Source organism: Schistocerca piceifrons, chromosome X, assembly GCF_021461385.2.
Source record: "Schistocerca piceifrons isolate TAMUIC-IGC-003096 chromosome X, iqSchPice1.1, whole genome shotgun sequence".
In the NCBI taxonomy this organism is placed as follows: Eukaryota; Metazoa; Arthropoda; class Insecta; order Orthoptera; family Acrididae; genus Schistocerca; species Schistocerca piceifrons.
This window is the reverse complement of record NC_060149.1, coordinates 476388809-476406910: the sequence shown is the minus strand read 5'-3', so window position 1 is coordinate 476406910 and position 18102 is coordinate 476388809. Positions and strand designations below refer to the sequence as shown.

General features: G+C 41.1%; 1 protein-coding gene across 1 annotated transcript in view; it reads right to left on the bottom strand.

The window, feature by feature from the left end:
• LOC124722138 (regucalcin-like) overlaps window positions 1-7999 on the bottom strand; it is a 158346-nt gene extending 150347 nt beyond the window's left edge. The window contains exon 1 of the mRNA XM_047247345.1: window positions 7931-7999. Within this exon, the coding sequence (XP_047103301.1) occupies window positions 7931-7983 (53 nt within the window). The 5' untranslated portion in view covers window positions 7984-7999. The remainder of the gene's footprint in view (window positions 1-7930) is intronic.
• Between the last annotated feature and the right edge of the window lie 10103 nt (window positions 8000-18102).

The following is an 18102-nucleotide window of genomic DNA, read 5'->3' as shown; positions in this document are numbered from 1 at the left end:
AGCTACCAGGGGCGGACTACAAGGGTATGAAACTCTAGAATTTTCAAATTTTCAAATTCGTGTGAATTTCTAAGGGACCAACCTGCTGAGGTCATCGGCCCCTAGACTTACACACTACTTAAACTAACTTATGCTAAGAACAACACACACACCAAAGCCCGAGGGACGACTGGAGCCTCCGGCGGGAGGGGCCGCGCATTTAGTTACACGGCGCCTCTAACCGAGCGGCCACTTCGCGCGGCTAGAATTTTCCAAATCTATTAAAAACTCTGGTAAAAATTGAGACGATTAATTATAAAATTTGAGTTTTTTCTAAACATGAAGTTTAAAATGTAACAGCTCATTCATTTTTGTATAAATTAAATAAATTCCAGAGTTTCATACACCTGCAAGTATGGTTTGTGTGCTGTGCAAAATTCATCGAAGAATCTCTCTACTTATGAAGAAAAGTGTACCTATAGCAACAAATACAGGCAATAGTGAGTGAAAAAATGATGAAATTTCACATGTAAAGATTATTTTGTTATGTTTTTGAACTTCCACTGCTATGACTGTGAATCCTGAATCCTTCCTGGTCATGCTGACAAAGTTTTATGAATTTATTTTTAAAAGTATAGACAGTGTAAATTAAAATGTCCTGTTGTGTCTCTCATGCTCCAAGTCGGTCCGTTTGACGTCCTAACCGCCTCAACCGATATAGGAAAGTCACGGAAAACTTAAATCTGGATGGCCGGACGAGGGTTTTAAAGTGTCCTCTTCCTATATTTAGCGTTAGTCCTGACGTCGGTGTAGCAGATCTTTTTCATTCGACCGATCTTGTGATACACGAGTTAGAATAACTGAAGAGTCGTCTATTAGCTAAAAATTGAACTACATGTATTCACATAATGAAATGCGTATTTGCGAGCTGAGCTTGTCATACAGTTTAAATGTCTTAGCAACTGCATGCGATTACAACTCGTCATTTGATGCGACTGGCTTAACACACTGAGGAAAACCTAGGGCTCCGCATTTAGTAATGTAGTTTGACAATGACTGTAGATCGCAGATAAAACTTCCAATTTCGCTGTAGCGAAGCAGGATACGCAGATTTGTTCAAATGGTTCAAATGGCTCTGAGCACTATGGGACTTAACATCTGAAGTCATCAGTCCCCTAGAAGTTAGAACTACTTAAACCTAACTAACCTAAGACGTCACACACATCCATGCCCGAGGCAAGATTCGAACCTGCGACCGTGGCGGTCGCGCGATTCCAGACTGAAGCGCCTAAAACCGCTCGGCCACATCGGCCGGCGCAGATTTGTTATTCCGTTCGCAGAACATAGCAATATAGCCTCTCAGCACTTTCATTTAATTTTTACGGTGAGCAATTTAATCATCATCGTAGTCCACAGAGTAGGTGCAATTCCTCATGAGGCTGACGACTACATCATGAAAAACTGAATGCAGAGGACAACACACAACTATTATTGAAGCTGTAGATCACACACAGATAATGTTTTCATATATAATTTGAATCTGGTTGATAACTGCTGAAGTCCGACACTACTTGTACGCTGCACGGTTTCAAATACTGAGTAACATCTTTCGTTCCTCGAATCCTTAATTATATTAGTTAGACAAAATAGTTTATTTTGGAGCGAAGCGACGTACTACGTTCGGATTGTACCTAGTAGAATCTCGTTCTACTCCCAGATTAGATAGTCCTAACTTATGGTTCAGTTTGCACTTTTTGCATATGCATATGCATATATATATTCACCAACATGATTTGAACGATTTCTTTCCCTTCCTTTGTGAAAACTACCCTATTCTGTAACTGCCTCGCTGTCGATACGACCCACAGGAAAATTTCGCTCAACAGCTAAAACTTTCAGCTGCACTCCTATAGCGTCGTCCTCGAAGGGATACGAAGGTAACAAAGAAATTTAGGCTTTACCTGAAATTAAAGGGCTGTAAAACAGTTTCGAAAGAGACTTTGTCAACATGAAGAAAAACGGCGTATATTTATAACCAGCAATAAATCGCGGCATATAAATAATATTTTAAAGGCTTTTTACAGTTCTTCATATTATTGTGTTCACCACTTAAATGAATTTAATGGAAAGCCATATATATGTTTAAAAATGAAGGTAGTTTCTGAGAAATGAATAACCGAACGTGTTGCTTTTTAAAAGTCGTTTTATTTACGGATCTGACTGCAAAGCGGAAAACGTAAAAGCTCGGCGAGCGTTTTCAGGAATTATATTTTATACTCAAGCTCCTCAACGGACATCTGGAGACGTCTATAGCAGACCGGAGATGTGCTGCTGTAAATTATGAAATGATTAAATTGTAATTTATATTTTTTTGCGTAAAAACAGTCCGTATGTTTTGCGGAGTCGGCTATATGTCCGACTGCAGCCAGGAAGATCCACGCTCGATTCCGGCTGGTACTGGATAATGACGGCAGCGTCCACTAACCCTCCTGATGTCAACTGCAGAGCTATGTCAAGTAGGAGCAGCGGATTACATTATATAAAATCTCCATACATAAGTGGCTCATCGATTAGCAGACATTTTGTACTCCACTACTGCGGTCCATACGGTACCCTATATATAATAACTTGAAAATGTTACGTGTTGGTTATTTGATATTCCTTAATTAATTTACTTTTATATATTTTTGTGGATGTAATTGTTGTTAAACAGTCTAAATATATACAAGAAAATCCATACATGATTCTCAGTTCCGACATTCACCGCCAGGATACGAAGGACGCTGATGAGTCTTGTTCACCTTAAATCGCATCGCATTGTGTTTGTTTGCATCGATCTCAGTAGTGAGAGAGCTCTGACCTTGTGAAGTGAGTTGCTGTATGATGATGAAAGCCTGTGTTTTGTCTGAACTCAGAAGGAGAAATGCATCGTACCTGTATAAATAACTAAGTTAATCCCGAAATCGTAAAAACTAAAACTTAATCCTCTTGTAAAAATATCTTTATTTTGGATGCAAAGTTTCCAACCAAGGGAAAAAATGGGGTCCCACATGTGCTGCCTGCCATGTGTCACGCTCCTGACAGGCTGGTTAAAAGGATCACATCACATGTCCGTTGGTGTCACCATGATTTGGCGGGAACCAACGGGTCACTCAAGCGACTGCTACTACCGTGTACCAAAATTGCCTAGAATCACCTCTAAAACAAAGAAAATTGTGCAATATACTGATTTACTGCAATGTTGTCCAACTACTACCGGGCTTTACGAAGAGACGTGCCTGAGGCAAGGTATCACAGGAAATCAGAAAGAATATATTATTACGTACGTTTATTCACTTTACTATACTCTCATGTTGCTCATTTCTTTGATTAATTTGTGAATTGACATAGATCTTTTTGTCCTCCTTTTGCCGGACACATAAAATGCTATAATACATAGACTGACGTAAGAATTTACAAAAACTTAGTATCACGTGGAACTTGAGGCCGATACAGAAATTCAGAAGTTAGATCTGGTTTCAAGAACGAATTATCTTCCAGAAACAGCGTGTGCTGATCTTGAGACTGAATATTTTTAATTTTTTTAATTACTTTTTTTTAAAACCAGTATCGTTCCTAACAAGTAAGCAATAGGCTGGAGGACTATGCCTATGTAATCTGTACCGCCAAAAATGTAAATGATTTTGCCGGCCGGTGTGGCCGAGTGGTTCTAGGCACTTCAGTCTGGAATCGCGCGACCGCTACGGTCGCAGGTTTGAATCCTGCCTCGATCATGGATGTTTGTGATGTCCTTAGGTTAGTTAGGTTTAAGTAGTTCTAAGCTCTTGGGGACTGATGACCTCAGATGTTAAGTCCCATAGTGCTTAGAGCCTTTTTTTTGTAAATGATTTTTCATAATTTCCAGTCATTACCATTTGTTTCGCAATCCTAAGCAATCAGATGACGGCATCAGTGATAAGAGCTTAGCTCAAAATTAATTACTAACAAAAATGAGTAATTATGTCACTCATTCACTCAAAACATGTTTGGAGAACTACATTTTCTGTCTGAAGCGATGTAGGAGTTGTCCTGTTAAAACGTTTCCGATGCTACGTTTCTCTGATGACAGACCCCGTGCTAAGGAACCTCAGGTACAGTAATTCTATACTCGTTTGCACGCCAACATATTTAGTCGTTATTTGATAGTATCCCGCACAGTGGTGGCGGTATGTGGGACATATTTAGAAAAAAATATTTTTTGTGATCATTATAGTCAATAACTACGGTATATTCTAGTCGTCAGTTACGGTATTCTGCAAATGTATTATGTTGCGATGTGGTGGATGTCGAAAACAATCAACTCGAAATGAGAAGCCCACAACTCCAATACGAGCCGACAATCGCAAACGCCACATTAGGGTCTTCGCTTTATAAGACAACTTCATTCGGTCAAAACATTTTAGTTACATTAAATGTCCGCTCCACTGAACTAACATTTAATCCCAATAATATAAAGAAATAAAAGGGACTCCAATAAATAAGAAACCAGGATGATCGACATCACACCTCCCAGCTTGATAGCGATACTTGCGCTGAAATGATAATCGACAAAACCTAACGTATGTTTGTACGATACACATTAAAATACTGGCATTGCTGTTTTTCTTTGTTCACTGAGATTTAGGAGCCTCACTCTTAAAATATCGTACCAGAGAAGGGTTTCACTATATTTTTCTCTTCATATCTTTCTGTGAGAACAAGTGTATTACGTAATTATTTATAAATGTTTGAGAACAGGAAGAATAGCATCCTACTTACGCGCTAAGTGTGAATCCATAAGTTCCCGGTTCGATTTTGGAATGGTCCGAGGATTTCTTTAAACATCTAACATGATTTTCGTCCCTGGAAAATCTTTCAATTAACGTAAAAATCATATTGCAGTATGGTTCAGGTACGAAGATAAATTGTAAAATCCACCACAACTAAATAGGTGTGCCGATTATCAGATTTCAGGAATGTGAAGGCACACAACATCCCACATAATATGTGCCAAGTAAAGCACTGTTGTATAAAATTAACCTTCTGGCTGATGACAGGTTTACCTATTTACGAACAGCAGCTCACTTTTCACGCATATTGTTTCTACCCGAACATTCTCTATTTTTTGACCTCCGATGTGCCAATAACTGAACGTTAGAATCAACATTCAATGCTGAGATCACGTAGCGTTTCAAATGTTTGTCTGCATAAACGACGTAGTTCACATTTTACATCGCGAAAATTTAAAAGTTATCCGATCTCAAACTGTGTGTCAAAAATTCTACTCATATCAATACTAGTATATTCACTAGTTTTCCTTATTTCAGAACGTGAACAAGATACACATATTTACTCTCCAGGGACGCACTGAGAAACATGATAAGAAGGGGTTAATTTTCCGAACATAGTGACGTGAATCACTGAACAAATCATAATTCAAAAAAATTATACGAGCAACGAACAGTGACAGTTTATTACATCAGCAACTCAACAGATACATATTGATATCAGCGTTTTAGCACAGACTCGATTAATATACATCCGGAAGCGTTATCTCTTTACGAGACATTCGTTGGTCAAAGCGATAACACACAGAAAAATACCTCGTCTTGGAAAATCTTACTACTGCCTGACGACTACCCATAACACAATGCCACAGATAATCTCTAAAATATTTAACGACTAAATAACGATAGTGATGATACGCTTGAGTGTGGAAAAAAGAATTTACCACTCCAGCTGAATTTGCAAAAGTCTGTTAACAAATCTTTTGAAACCCTTTCTTTGAAGATATACGTTACTATCATGGCGCCATTGGCTTCAGCGTCGATCATACGCTACATGAAGACAAATAAATTGCTGTTAATATCGTCTGACGCTTTACGTTCAGCTAAGATTTTTCCATTTTAAACAAACAATAGCGCATTGTTTCGGTTTGAATAAAAAGATTTTCGTTAGTTTACTGCACTCAGCTATAAAATTAACTTGTTATTTTCATCGATTTAAAGTCAACAGCAAATTCAGAATTGATTTTTTAAACTTCGTGTTGATTTTAAGGTGAACTGGGGCGTAACATTTCATATGAATTATACATAACAAAATCTAAATAGCCCGATTGTCGCCCTCCGCCAATAATCCAGTCTACTAGGTAAATACATACGAGTGGACGTGTTACTTACCAGGCAATCACATATTTCATTTGGTAAGTATCGGGGTATAATAAGTGAAACATTTGTGTAAGCAATCTTCCAGCTTTTGCATGTAAAGGTTTATCGTAGGAATGTACATTTGGATAAAAATCAAATTCGATTCAGCATTATATTTCTCTAAAGTTTTTATTAGTTTAGACTTACGGTTCTCAATTATCTGCCGTTGTTGTCAGAAGCTGGGCCAGAGGAACTTTGTTTCGCTGTCAGAGATTTTACCTGATAAAACATACGTCAATATGAAACGTGACTAGACGGAGTACTTGTGTGATAATCCGTTGTCTGGTGATATAATGCATTCTTCTCGATAGCTACTTTACAATTCCACGTGCTTCAGTATTTATCTATGACTTACTTTGAAGGCTATCGTTATCGATAAAGTTTACGTGAGATAATAAGTTAACTTGCGTATTCAATAATTAAACTTATAATGACACTGGTATAAGTTACAGGTTCATAGGTCGCCTAATTTACAAATGAGACCTCACATCAGCGTATGCAAATTATTCTTAACTCACAAGTTTATGAAGCTGGGGATCACTTACGAATAGAACATGGGCAACAGCTGATAAAAATTATGAAACTTACTTTCGGTAGAATTTTGATAATAAAAGATTATGTCAGTGCAGCCGAGACGACTAATTTTACAAGGTAAAGAAAGTGGGAAGTAATTTTGTAAGTAGTTAGCTTTCTTTAGCGCATTAGATTGCGATGAAATCACAAAAAGCAGTAGTAAGCCCTCGTAAAATGTATTTCATTGTTTCGTATGATTATTGCACCCCTAAATTAAACTGGTTGTCCAGGAGCGACTCTTTCAATCCGTCGTGATTTAGGGTTCTCACGGTTTCCGAAAATCTTTCCATCGATTTCCGGGATGGGGTTTTCAGGAAATCCGCGACAGTTTCCTTCGTCCGTCCTTGTTCAAAGGTAGCTTGTGCTCCGTCTCCCATGACTTCCACCTCGACTGAACGTTAAACTCTCAGCTTTCTGTCTCATTTTCCTAGAGACGTTGCTGTTCACGGCACGTTTCTACAGTGCAGTAGGGAATTAGAATGCCACTGTGTTGAATAGTGGCGTTCAATAATCACATTTAACAGCCAGTTGAGCATTCGCCTGTTTCTGATAAGATAACCTGGGAATTCCGCCATCTCGGAGATAATTTAATAAATGAAACTTTACGAAATGAAAAATATTTTAACTCAGATGCTCTAAAGACATTCAGGGATATCTGGGGGTAGTGAATATGCACTATGGCGACCCCTGAATGTTTCTTTACGTATAACAATAAGAGAACAGACTAACTTGCCACAGAGACGAGACAAAAGATAAAAAGTCAGTTTACTATCTAAATGTCTGCATATTGATTTCATGTTATTAGTATCTTGTTATATTCAACTTAGGTGAGTCCAGTATAAGGTTTTTACGTAAGGAACACCTCCCATGGTTTACGGAACCACCTCTAATTACTTTATTGCTGATTAAATAAACTCTGGCAAAAGTGACTACTCTCTTTTATATAATAGTTTCTACGTATGGGGAGTGTAAAGTTAAAGTCAGACAGAGATTTGACAGTCTCAAACGTGGGCACTGCGAACTGTCAGAAAATCTGTGACGAGATGCTTTGCCTGCGTAGGTCCATCGTTGTGCGATGGTTGAGGTAACGGCAAGTGGAAAGGAAAGGGATCGGAGAAGAGTAGTGGGTTGCAGAGACTGTACGGAGAACTCACCCGGCTACTGCGACGAGCGCGAGGATAAGAAGAGCCAGCTGCGCTTTGTCCATGTTGCGGTTGCGGACCGATAGTGGCGGGCGCCGGCGGATCGCAGCTTATATACGCTCTCGACGCCACCGTCACGCCGCGCCAGCACAGCGCAGCCCACAGCCGCAGCAGCTGCGGATCGTGCTGACAGTCTGAAGGGCTCTGATATACAAAACATTGCAGCAGCTTGCACTGATTCCGCGCGTACTCAGTAAGTGTGTGAAGTCCATTACCGATCATGTTATTCCGAGTACGAGTATATCACAAATATATTGGCGGAAATGGGAAATGTTACACGTGAAGCACCAATCTGATAATTGTCAACCACTGCGGAGACGTCCATCACGTCACGGATATTAAATGATTAAACTTTCATTCCATTCGTAACTTATGTCGACCAATAAAGTCTGTGTTAGGGTAAATCCTATGGACACCAATACAACTCTTGAATTTGTTGACGTGAAAGCAGACACACCGAATATCATCTTCACAAATATTCGGCCATGACTGAATCTCGTGCTGAGTCAGTTCATGAAGATTGCTTGCTGGAAACAGGTATCAAAGTACACTACTGGCCATTAAAATTGCTACACCAACAAAAAATGTAGATGATAAACGGGTATTCATTGGACCAATATATTATACTAGAACTGACATGTGATTACATTTTCACGCAATTTTGGTGCATAGCTTCTGAGAAATCAGTATCCAGAACAACTATCTCTGGCCGTAATAACGGCCTTGATACGCCCGGGCATTGAGTCAAACAGAGCTTGGATGGCGTGTACAGGTACAGCTGCCCATGCAGCTTCAACACGATACCACAGTTCATCAAGAGTAGTGACTGTCGTATTGTGACGAGCCAGTTGCTCGGCCACCATTGACCAGACGTTTTCAATTAGTGAGAGATCTGGAAAATGAGCTGGTCAGGGCAGCAGTCGAACATTTTCTGTATCCAGAAAGGTTCGTACAGGACCTGCAACATGCGGTCGTGCATTATCTTGCTGAAATGTAGGGTTTCGCAGGGATCGAATGAAGGGTAGAGCCACGGGCCGTAACACATCTGAAATGTAACGTCCACTGTTCAAAGTGCCGCCAAAGCGAACAAGAGGTAACCGAGACGTGTAACCAATGGCACCCCATACCATCACGCCGGGTGATAAGCCAGTATGGCGATGACGAATACACGCTTCCAATGTGCGTTCACCACGATGTCGCCTAACACGGATGGACGTTTCGCCATTCGTGCCCCCAGGTTCGTCGTTGAGTACACCATCGCAGGCGCTCCTGTCTGTGATGCAGCGTCAAGGGTAGTCGCAGCCATGTTCTCCGAGCTGACAGTCCATGCTGCTGCAAACGTCGTCGAACTGTTCGTGCAGATGGTTGTTGTCTTGCAAAGTCCCCATCTGTTGAATCAGGGATCGAGACGTGGCTGCACAATCCGTTACAGCCATGAGGATAAGATGTCTGTCATGTCCACTGCTAGTGATACGAGGCCGTTGGGATCCAGCACGGCGTTCCGTATTACCCTCTTGAACCCACCGGTTCCATATTCTGCTAACAGTCATTGGATCTCGAGCAACGCGAGCAACAATGTCGCGATACGATAAACCGCAATCGCCATAGGCTACAATCCGACCATTATCAAAGTCGGAAAGGTGATGGTACGCATTTCTCCTCCTTACACGAGGCATTACAACAACGTTTCACCAGGTAACGCCGGTCAACTGCTGTTTGTGTATGAGAAATCGGTTGGAAACTTTCCTCATGTCAGCACGTTGTAGGTGTCGCCACCGGCGCCAACCTTGTGTGAATGCTCTGAAAGGCTAATCATTTGCATATCACAGCATCTTCTTCGTGTCGGTTAAATTTCGCGTCTGTAGCACGTAATCTTCGTGGTGTAGCAATTTTAATGGCCAGTAGTGTATACATCTGCTTATCGGATCTCGGAAATACTCTACAAGTGACAGATCAAGGGGCTGGGTAGGCCAGTAAAGGATCCGTGCTTTCCTTAAGGCAATGTACAGTCTCGCATTATCCTGTTGAACTATGTCATTTGGTACCCTGGTCATGAAGGGTATGAGAACAGGATTTATCGTCATTGCCACTTACTGGCGACCAATCAACCTCAATTCAGCAATTACTAAATTAGTCCTGTTGGCTCATCCAGGAGCTCCCCACATCATGATTCCAGGCGTTGAAGAGGTATGAGTCTCGAGAATCACTGTTTCCTATTGCCTTTCTCAACGTCGGCTAAGGACACGATTGCGTCTATCTGACCGCCGCAAACAGAAGTGAGACTCATCAGTGGACACCACAGAACGCAGGTCTATGTCCCAGTTGAGCTGCACGCAATTGTGTAATTTTTCAATGGAGCTGCAATTAAAGACATCCACAATGTCTCTGAATAAGACCTCCAGTGGCTGATATCTTCAGCGTGCTGTTTGACTGTAATGTGTATAGTTTATATCTTACCTCATTATCTGACCTATACTGATTCGTATGGTTTCTTTCTTTTTCTTTAACTATGTGATAAGTGCAGATATTGTAAGCATTGGTACCTTAATATGTACCCACTTCAGTGTGTTAGTTGTTTTTTCTCTGTATCTAACAGCCTTCCCACAGAGGCGTCACATAATTTATAATCTAATTTTTTCGGTACGGCAGTATCGTGCCCCATTAAGCGGACTACACCTGTCAGTAGCCGCAGGGATAGCCACGCGGTCTTGGTGGCCTTGCCACGGTTCGCGCGACTCCCCCCGTTGAAGGTTCGAGTCCCTCGGGCATGAGTGTGGGCGTTGTCCTTAGCGTAAGTTAGTTTAAGTTAGAGTAAGTAGTGTTTAAGCCTAGGAACCGATTACATCAGCAATTTGGTCCGATAGGAACTTACTACTTTGCTGTCACTATAGACCTACCGTTTTGCGTCCATACTTCAACGCCCGACCTGCTGCCCAGAGGAAAATAAGCTTTACTGGCTTGTTCTTGGCACATGTATCTGGAGGTACTAACCAGTCTAAAAGCATACTACTCCCAACAGCTATAATTATTACTCTGACAGTGATGTAAATACTGATGAAATGTTGTTCAGTACACTGTCCTTACTCACTAATAAGAATATCTGCACTTATACGCCAGACATATACACTAAAGTAGCAAAGATCATGGGATACCTCCTAATACCGTGTCGGACCTCTTTTTCCCATTAGTGCAGCAGCTCGACTTGGCATGGGCTCAACCAGAGTTGGAAGTGCCGTGCAGGAATACTGAGCTATTCTGCCTCTACAGCCGGCCATGATTCTGCAAGTGTTGCCAGTGCAAGATTTTGTGCATGAAATTACCTCTCAATTATGTCCCATAAATGTTCGATGGGTGGCCAAATCATTTGCTCGAATTGTACAGAATGGTCTTCCAACTGATCGCGAACAATTGTGGCCCGGTAACATGGCGCATTGCCATACATTAAAATTCCATCCTTGTTTTGGAACATGAAGTCCATGAATGGCTGCAAATCATCTCCAAGTAGCCGAACATAACCATTTCCAGTCAATGATGGAATCAGTTGGATCAGACGACCCAATCCATTCCATGTAAACACAGCCCATACCATTATGGAGCCACCACCAGCTTGCACACGGCTTTGTTAACAACTTGGGTCCATGACTTCGTGTGGTCTGCACTGCACTCGAACCCTACCATCAGCTTTTAGCGACTAAAATCGGGACTCATCTGATCTGGTCACGATTTCCCAGTCGTCTAGGGTCCAACCGATATGGTCACGGTCACAGGAGAGGTGCTGCAGAAGACGTCGTGCTGTTGGCAAAGGCAATAGCGTCGGTCGTTTACTGCCATAGCCCGTTAACGCCAAATTTTGCCGCACTGTCCTAACGGATACGTACGTCGTACGTACCATATTGACTTCTGCTGTTATTTTACGCTACGTTGCTTGTCTTTTAGCATTGACAACTCTACCCAAACGCCGCTGCTCTTGGTCGTTAAGTGAAGGCCGTCACCCAGTGCGTTGTCCATGCTGAGAGGTAATGCCTGAAATTTGGTAATGTCGGTACATTTTTTGCACTGTGAATCTTGGAATATTGAATTCCCTAACGATTTCCTAAATGGACAACCATTCCGTGTTCAAAGTCTGTTAATCCCCGTCGTGCGGCCACAATCACATCGGAAACTTTTTCACATAGTCTAAATCACCTGAGTACAAATGACAGCTCAGCCAAAGCAGCGTCCTCATATATACAGGGTGGTCCATTGATAGTGACCGGGCCAAATATCTCACGAAATAAGCATCAAACGAAAAAACTACAAAGAACGAAACTCGTCTAGCTTGAAGGGGGAAACCAGATGGCGCTATAGTTGGCCTGCTAGATGGCGCTGCCATACGTCAAACGGATATCAACTGCGTTTTTTCAAAGAGGAACCCCCATTTTTATTACATATTCGCGTAGTACGTAAAGAAATATGAATGTTTTAGTTGGACCACTTTTTTCGCTTTGTGATAGATGACGCTGTAATAGCCACAAACGTATAAGTACGTGGTATCACGTAACATTCCGCCAGTGCGGACGGTATTTGCTTCGTGATACATTACCCGTGTTAAAATGGACAGTTTAGCAATTGCGGTAAAGGTCGATATCGTGTTGATGTATGGCTATTGTGATCAAAATGCCCAACGGGGGTGTGCTGTGTATGCTGCTCGGTATCCTGGACGACAGCCGGCCAGAGTGGCCGAGCGGTTCTAGGCGCTACAGTCTGGAACCACGCGACCGCTACGGTCGCAGGTTCGAATCCTGCCTCGGGCATGGATGTGTGTGATGTCCTTAGGTTAGTTAGGTTTAAGTAGTTCTAAGTTCTAGGGGACTGATGACCTGAGAAGTTAAGTCCCATAGTGCTCAGAGCCATTTGAACCATTTAAGGAAACAGGAAGTGTTAAGCCACATGTGAAACGTCAACCACGACCTGCAACAAATGATGATGCCCAAGTAGGTGTTTTAGTTGCTGTCGCGGCTAATCCGCACATCAGCAGCAGACAAATTGCGCTAGAATCGGGAATCTCAAAAAATTCGGTGTTGAGAATGCTACATCAACATAGATTGCACCCGTACCATATTTCTATGCATGGCGACGACTTTGAACGTCGTGTACAGTTCTGCTACTGGGCACAAGAGAAATTACGGGACGATGACAGATTTTTTGCATGCGTTCTATTTAGTGACGAAGCGTCATTTACCAACAAAGGTAACGTAAACCGGTATAATATGCACTATTCAGCAACGTAAAATCCACGATGGCTGCGACAAGTGGAACATCAGCGACCTTGGCGGGTTAATGTATGGTGCGGCATTATGGGAGGAAGAATAATTGGCCCCCATTTTATCGATGGCAATCTAAATGGTGCAATGTATGCTGATTTCCTACGTAATGTTCTACCGATGTTACTACAAGATGTTTCACTGCATGACAGAATGGTGAAGTACTTCCAACATGATGGATGTCCGGCACGTAGCTCGCGTGCGGTTGAAGCGGTATTGAATAGCATATGTCATGACAGGTGGATTGGTCGTCGAAGCACCATACCATGGCTCGCACGTTCACCGGATCTGATGTCCCCGGATTTCTTTCTGTGGTGAAAGTTGAAGGATATTTGATATCGTGATCCACCGACAACATGCTTCAGCGCATTGTTAATGCATGTGGAACAGTACGGAATGCGAACTACTCGCTGTAGAGAGGAGTGTCGTTACACGTATTGCCAAATGCATTGAGGTTGACGGACATCATTTTGAGCATTCATTGCATTAATGTGGTATTTACAGGTAATCACACTGTAAAAGCATGCGTTGTCAGAAATGATAAGTTCACAAAAGTACATGTATCACATTGGAAGAACCGAAATAAAATGTTCGAACGTACCTACGTTCTGTATTTTAATTTAAAAAACCTACCTGTTACCAACTGTTCGTCTAAAATTGTGAGCCATATGTTTATGACTATTACAGCGCAATCCATCACAAAGTGAAAAAAAGTGGTCCAACTAAAACTTCATATTTCTTTAAGTACTACACGAATATGTAATAAAAATGGGGGTTCCTATTTAAAAAAAAAAACGCAGTTGATATCCGTTTGACCTATGGCAGCGCCATCTAGCGGGCCAACCATAGAGCCCTCTGGTTTCCCCCTTCAAGCTTGACAAGTTTCGTTCTTTGTAGTTTTTTCGTTTGACGCTTATTTCGTGAGTAGATATATATATATATATATATATATATATATATATATATATATATATATATCGGTATGATGCTCCCATGTGCCTCCTGGCAATGAACCGAACTTTCTCCAAGTCTGAACGGAACCGCGCTGCTGCTACGGTCGCAGGTTCGAATCCTGCCTCGGGGATGGATGTGTGTGATGTCCTTAGGTTAGTTAGGTTTAGGTAGTTCTAAGTCTAGGGGACTGATGAACTCAACTGTTAAGTCCCATAGTGCTTAGAGCCATTTGAACCATTTTTTAACATCTTCTGGGTATGCTATATTGTGATCTCCTTGTGCTCCATTAACGTTAGGCGCATCCTATAGCCGCCATGTACTCACATTATTGTTTAACTGCAGGAGTAGCTTTTTCCTTTAATGAAAATAAGCATACATAAGGATGAAACTGAACCAAATGATCTCACTAGAATAGAAATACTGGAGTATAAATCGGGAGGGATCGCTCATCGGTCCATTTCCGTCCCTATACCTGAACAAACGTCCGGGGTTTTTCATCACGCCAAAGCAAGGAAAGGTCTCAGGTAACATACCGGTATGTTGCAAAATGATCCGTGTCTCAGTTACTCTAACACCCCGAAAGAACAGCCAGAGCGAATCGAAAGTCTGTGAACATGCAGAACAATCTACCCGCAATGAATGATTAAGATTACAGAGACATGGCATGTACAGAGGCCAGAAACGTGTCTGATAGGAAATTTTAGCAACTAACATTATGCCTTGTCGAAGTCAAAGGGCGCAATATTAGCATGTGTACTCGCATAAAGATCAATTCGAACGGGGTAAAATAATCTTTACCCAAAACATGGGTTGAGGCGTGCTGCAGCAGCTGTGAAGCGTTTGTGGAATTAGTGGATGGAAGAGAATTGAAAGCAACAGCAAGCTACTAACGTACCATGTCATAAGACCATAGCAATAAATGTTCACTTTTCTGTCCTCATGATCGTAGCAGATCACACATCATCAACTATTGTGGTAGAGCGCTAGGTCACTGAAATGATCATGTATGTGTTGATGATCGACATCGTCTGTTGCAGTCTCGAATGCTGGCTTTCGTGCCGTTATATCACCTTATATGTTCCAGAAACCACAGACGAAACAAGCTGTAATAGGCGTGTGAAGCTCCTTGCTTTCACACTGTAGGCGGCGAATGTCAAAAGGAAATTTTTCGGAAGAGGTTCGCTTCAACCGGTGATACAGTGATCAACACATTCCCATTAAACTAGTTTTACACAATCGATTTTTTGTCTCAGTTGACGATTCGAGACAAGTGAGTCTACTGCAGCACCCCCGGCGTTTCATTCCTGTACAGAGTCGCGTCTGTCTCGAGCGGTAATTTACGATTACAAGTCAGCGCCTAAGTTGAGTGTGTTGTGAGAGATGCCTGCCGTGCGGATTGGCAGCACAGCGGCGGAAGTGAGGTTATGAGGGACTATCGTTTTACTTAGAAATCGAAATATAGTGACACAGTGTAGGAAGAAGCAGGGATAACAGAGTTTATTAATGTCCAAAGTAAAATTCATAGTGAATGTTTTTGTCAGATGACGCATTTTAAATTCTCTACACTCCTGAGAACTGAAATAATAGGGAAGTGTCGTCCAAACATTCCAAAACATAGATATTTATTTGTTCGAGAAAATATATAAGTGCAAACACGTCAAACAATATTTAGAGCGCAGTGAATAGCCCATTTTTACTTCATCCTCTGTATCTAGTTTGCTTGCTAAGTAGGAGATGCCAATGAAAATTATTTTTCGTGAAAGAGTTCTGACCTCATCGCTATTGCACTAATTTTCATTAAACACGTTTATCCATTTACGTTTTTATTTGTGCATAGTTTAAATGTAGACTTCTGTGTAAAATATTATTACTCTAGTGGGAAAAATACTAGGACCTCGTGAAAACTTATCAATGTGTCACGAAAACAAAGCAAACAACACAATAAATATTCTATAATAGGAGTGATCTCGGTGAAAATAGGTTAACTTCCGATATTAGCAGATGTCCCCTGTTTCTGAACATGCGCAGTGCGAAGCATACTCAGATATTTAGAACTCCACACTCGACGCCATCTATAGATTATTGACGCCATAGATACACTCGTGACGTGGGTTGCTCCTGATTTACACGCAGGCACGAAAGACGCACTCATTTCGAGTAATCGATTTTGATCAGAAAGTTTCTCGTGTAAAACGGAGAATATTTTGAACATTTTACATAACATTATGAACAATTCCTGCAACCTACAAATTCCTAATAGAGAATATGTCACTGCTTAATACTCTGTCAAAATAAAAAAAATAAAACGAATAAAATGAAAATGAAATTAATAATTATTTAAAAGTGAAATATATCCAGAAATTAAATTACTTGAAATTTTATTCCTGGTTTTTGATGGAAAGAATTCTTCCTCACAGTTGGTCATTTTCCTCTACCCACTATATCATTAAGTTAGCCGATAGCTTCGATGCATTTTCATACTTTTCGCAAATAAAGAGGTTATCTATAAGAACTTTTTATCGCCTAAAATTTGCAGTAATATCTTATCAGCTGTCAAGAGAACATGATCTCGCCTCAAATACGAGTCTACTGCAAGTAAATTAAATAGCAAGCATCGATTCGTTGATAGTTAAGAGAGGAAACAGTACCTTTCTATGAAAGAGAGTGCTTGTAAAACAGGTTTACAACGTGTGCTAAATAATATTTACATATCTAGGATGCATATAAGATTGGATTTACTGAGGACATACCTACAAAGAAGAGCAATTCTTAGGAGTGTCAGAAAAATTCGAAACCTGGCGTCACAGATGCTGTACGGAAGATGTCTAATATCACGCGAAAATGCACTCGAGTATCCATGGATACGGTTTTCGGCGCGGAAAGTAAGATAGTTCTTCAGCACCGCTTCGCTAGAAAAATAAAATTAAACTATTAACAGGTGGCAATTATCAATTGGTCTACACAGCAATCCCATGTCTGAGTAACTAACAACCTCCAGATGAACTTCTAGATCTCTGCATAGCAACTGATATAATGTATCAAGAGAAAAAAGACATCTCAAGCAGTTATGGAACTAATAATTTGAAATTTAGCTGACATATAACTTAAGGAAGTCTTGAAAAATAAAATGAAGTATCATCTCATCTCTGGATACTGATATAAACTGAAGGTGTATTTGCAGAGGAATTCGTAGAAGAAATGTAAATTTAAATTTGCAGAAGTGAGAAATACCCATTGTTTGCGGTGACTAGTATCGGACACGAAATCCACAATCAAACCATCGCCTTCATCGTAAGTATTGAACCATAATACAACAAGTACATTTCCAAACAACCATAATTGGAAATTATGAGAAACATGTATAAAATCGTCAACATATCATCAGTGCATCTTGGCAAACAGCACCAGGATAACCCGGTGGGTAATGAAAGTTAATGCAGATGCGTTAATTGCACCAGGGAGACCTTTACTGGTAACTGCTGCTGTTGCTAATACAGGGTTTGAAGAGACTAAAGATTTACAGTCATCACTTTCTTATTCACCCCTCAAGACAGAACCCGTGTACCCAATCTGTCTGCGTCTAAAGTTCATCCTATGTGCAAGTGTGAGACCGTTTTGTAAATGTTTGTGTACCGTGTATGTGAGACGGGACATCGGTATCAGCCCGGCATTTACCCACTGAGATGTGAAAAACGTCTAAAAACCACCTGCAGACTGGGCGGCTCACCAGCCGTCGATTCTACCCAGATCAGGCTCGCCTTCCAGAATCCTAGAAGAGGTGTGCTCAGCGCACTAGGCTATCGGAGCTGAACTTTTAGTTTCGATGCGTAAGCTGTAACTTACTCAAGTTTCTATCTTCATTTATGT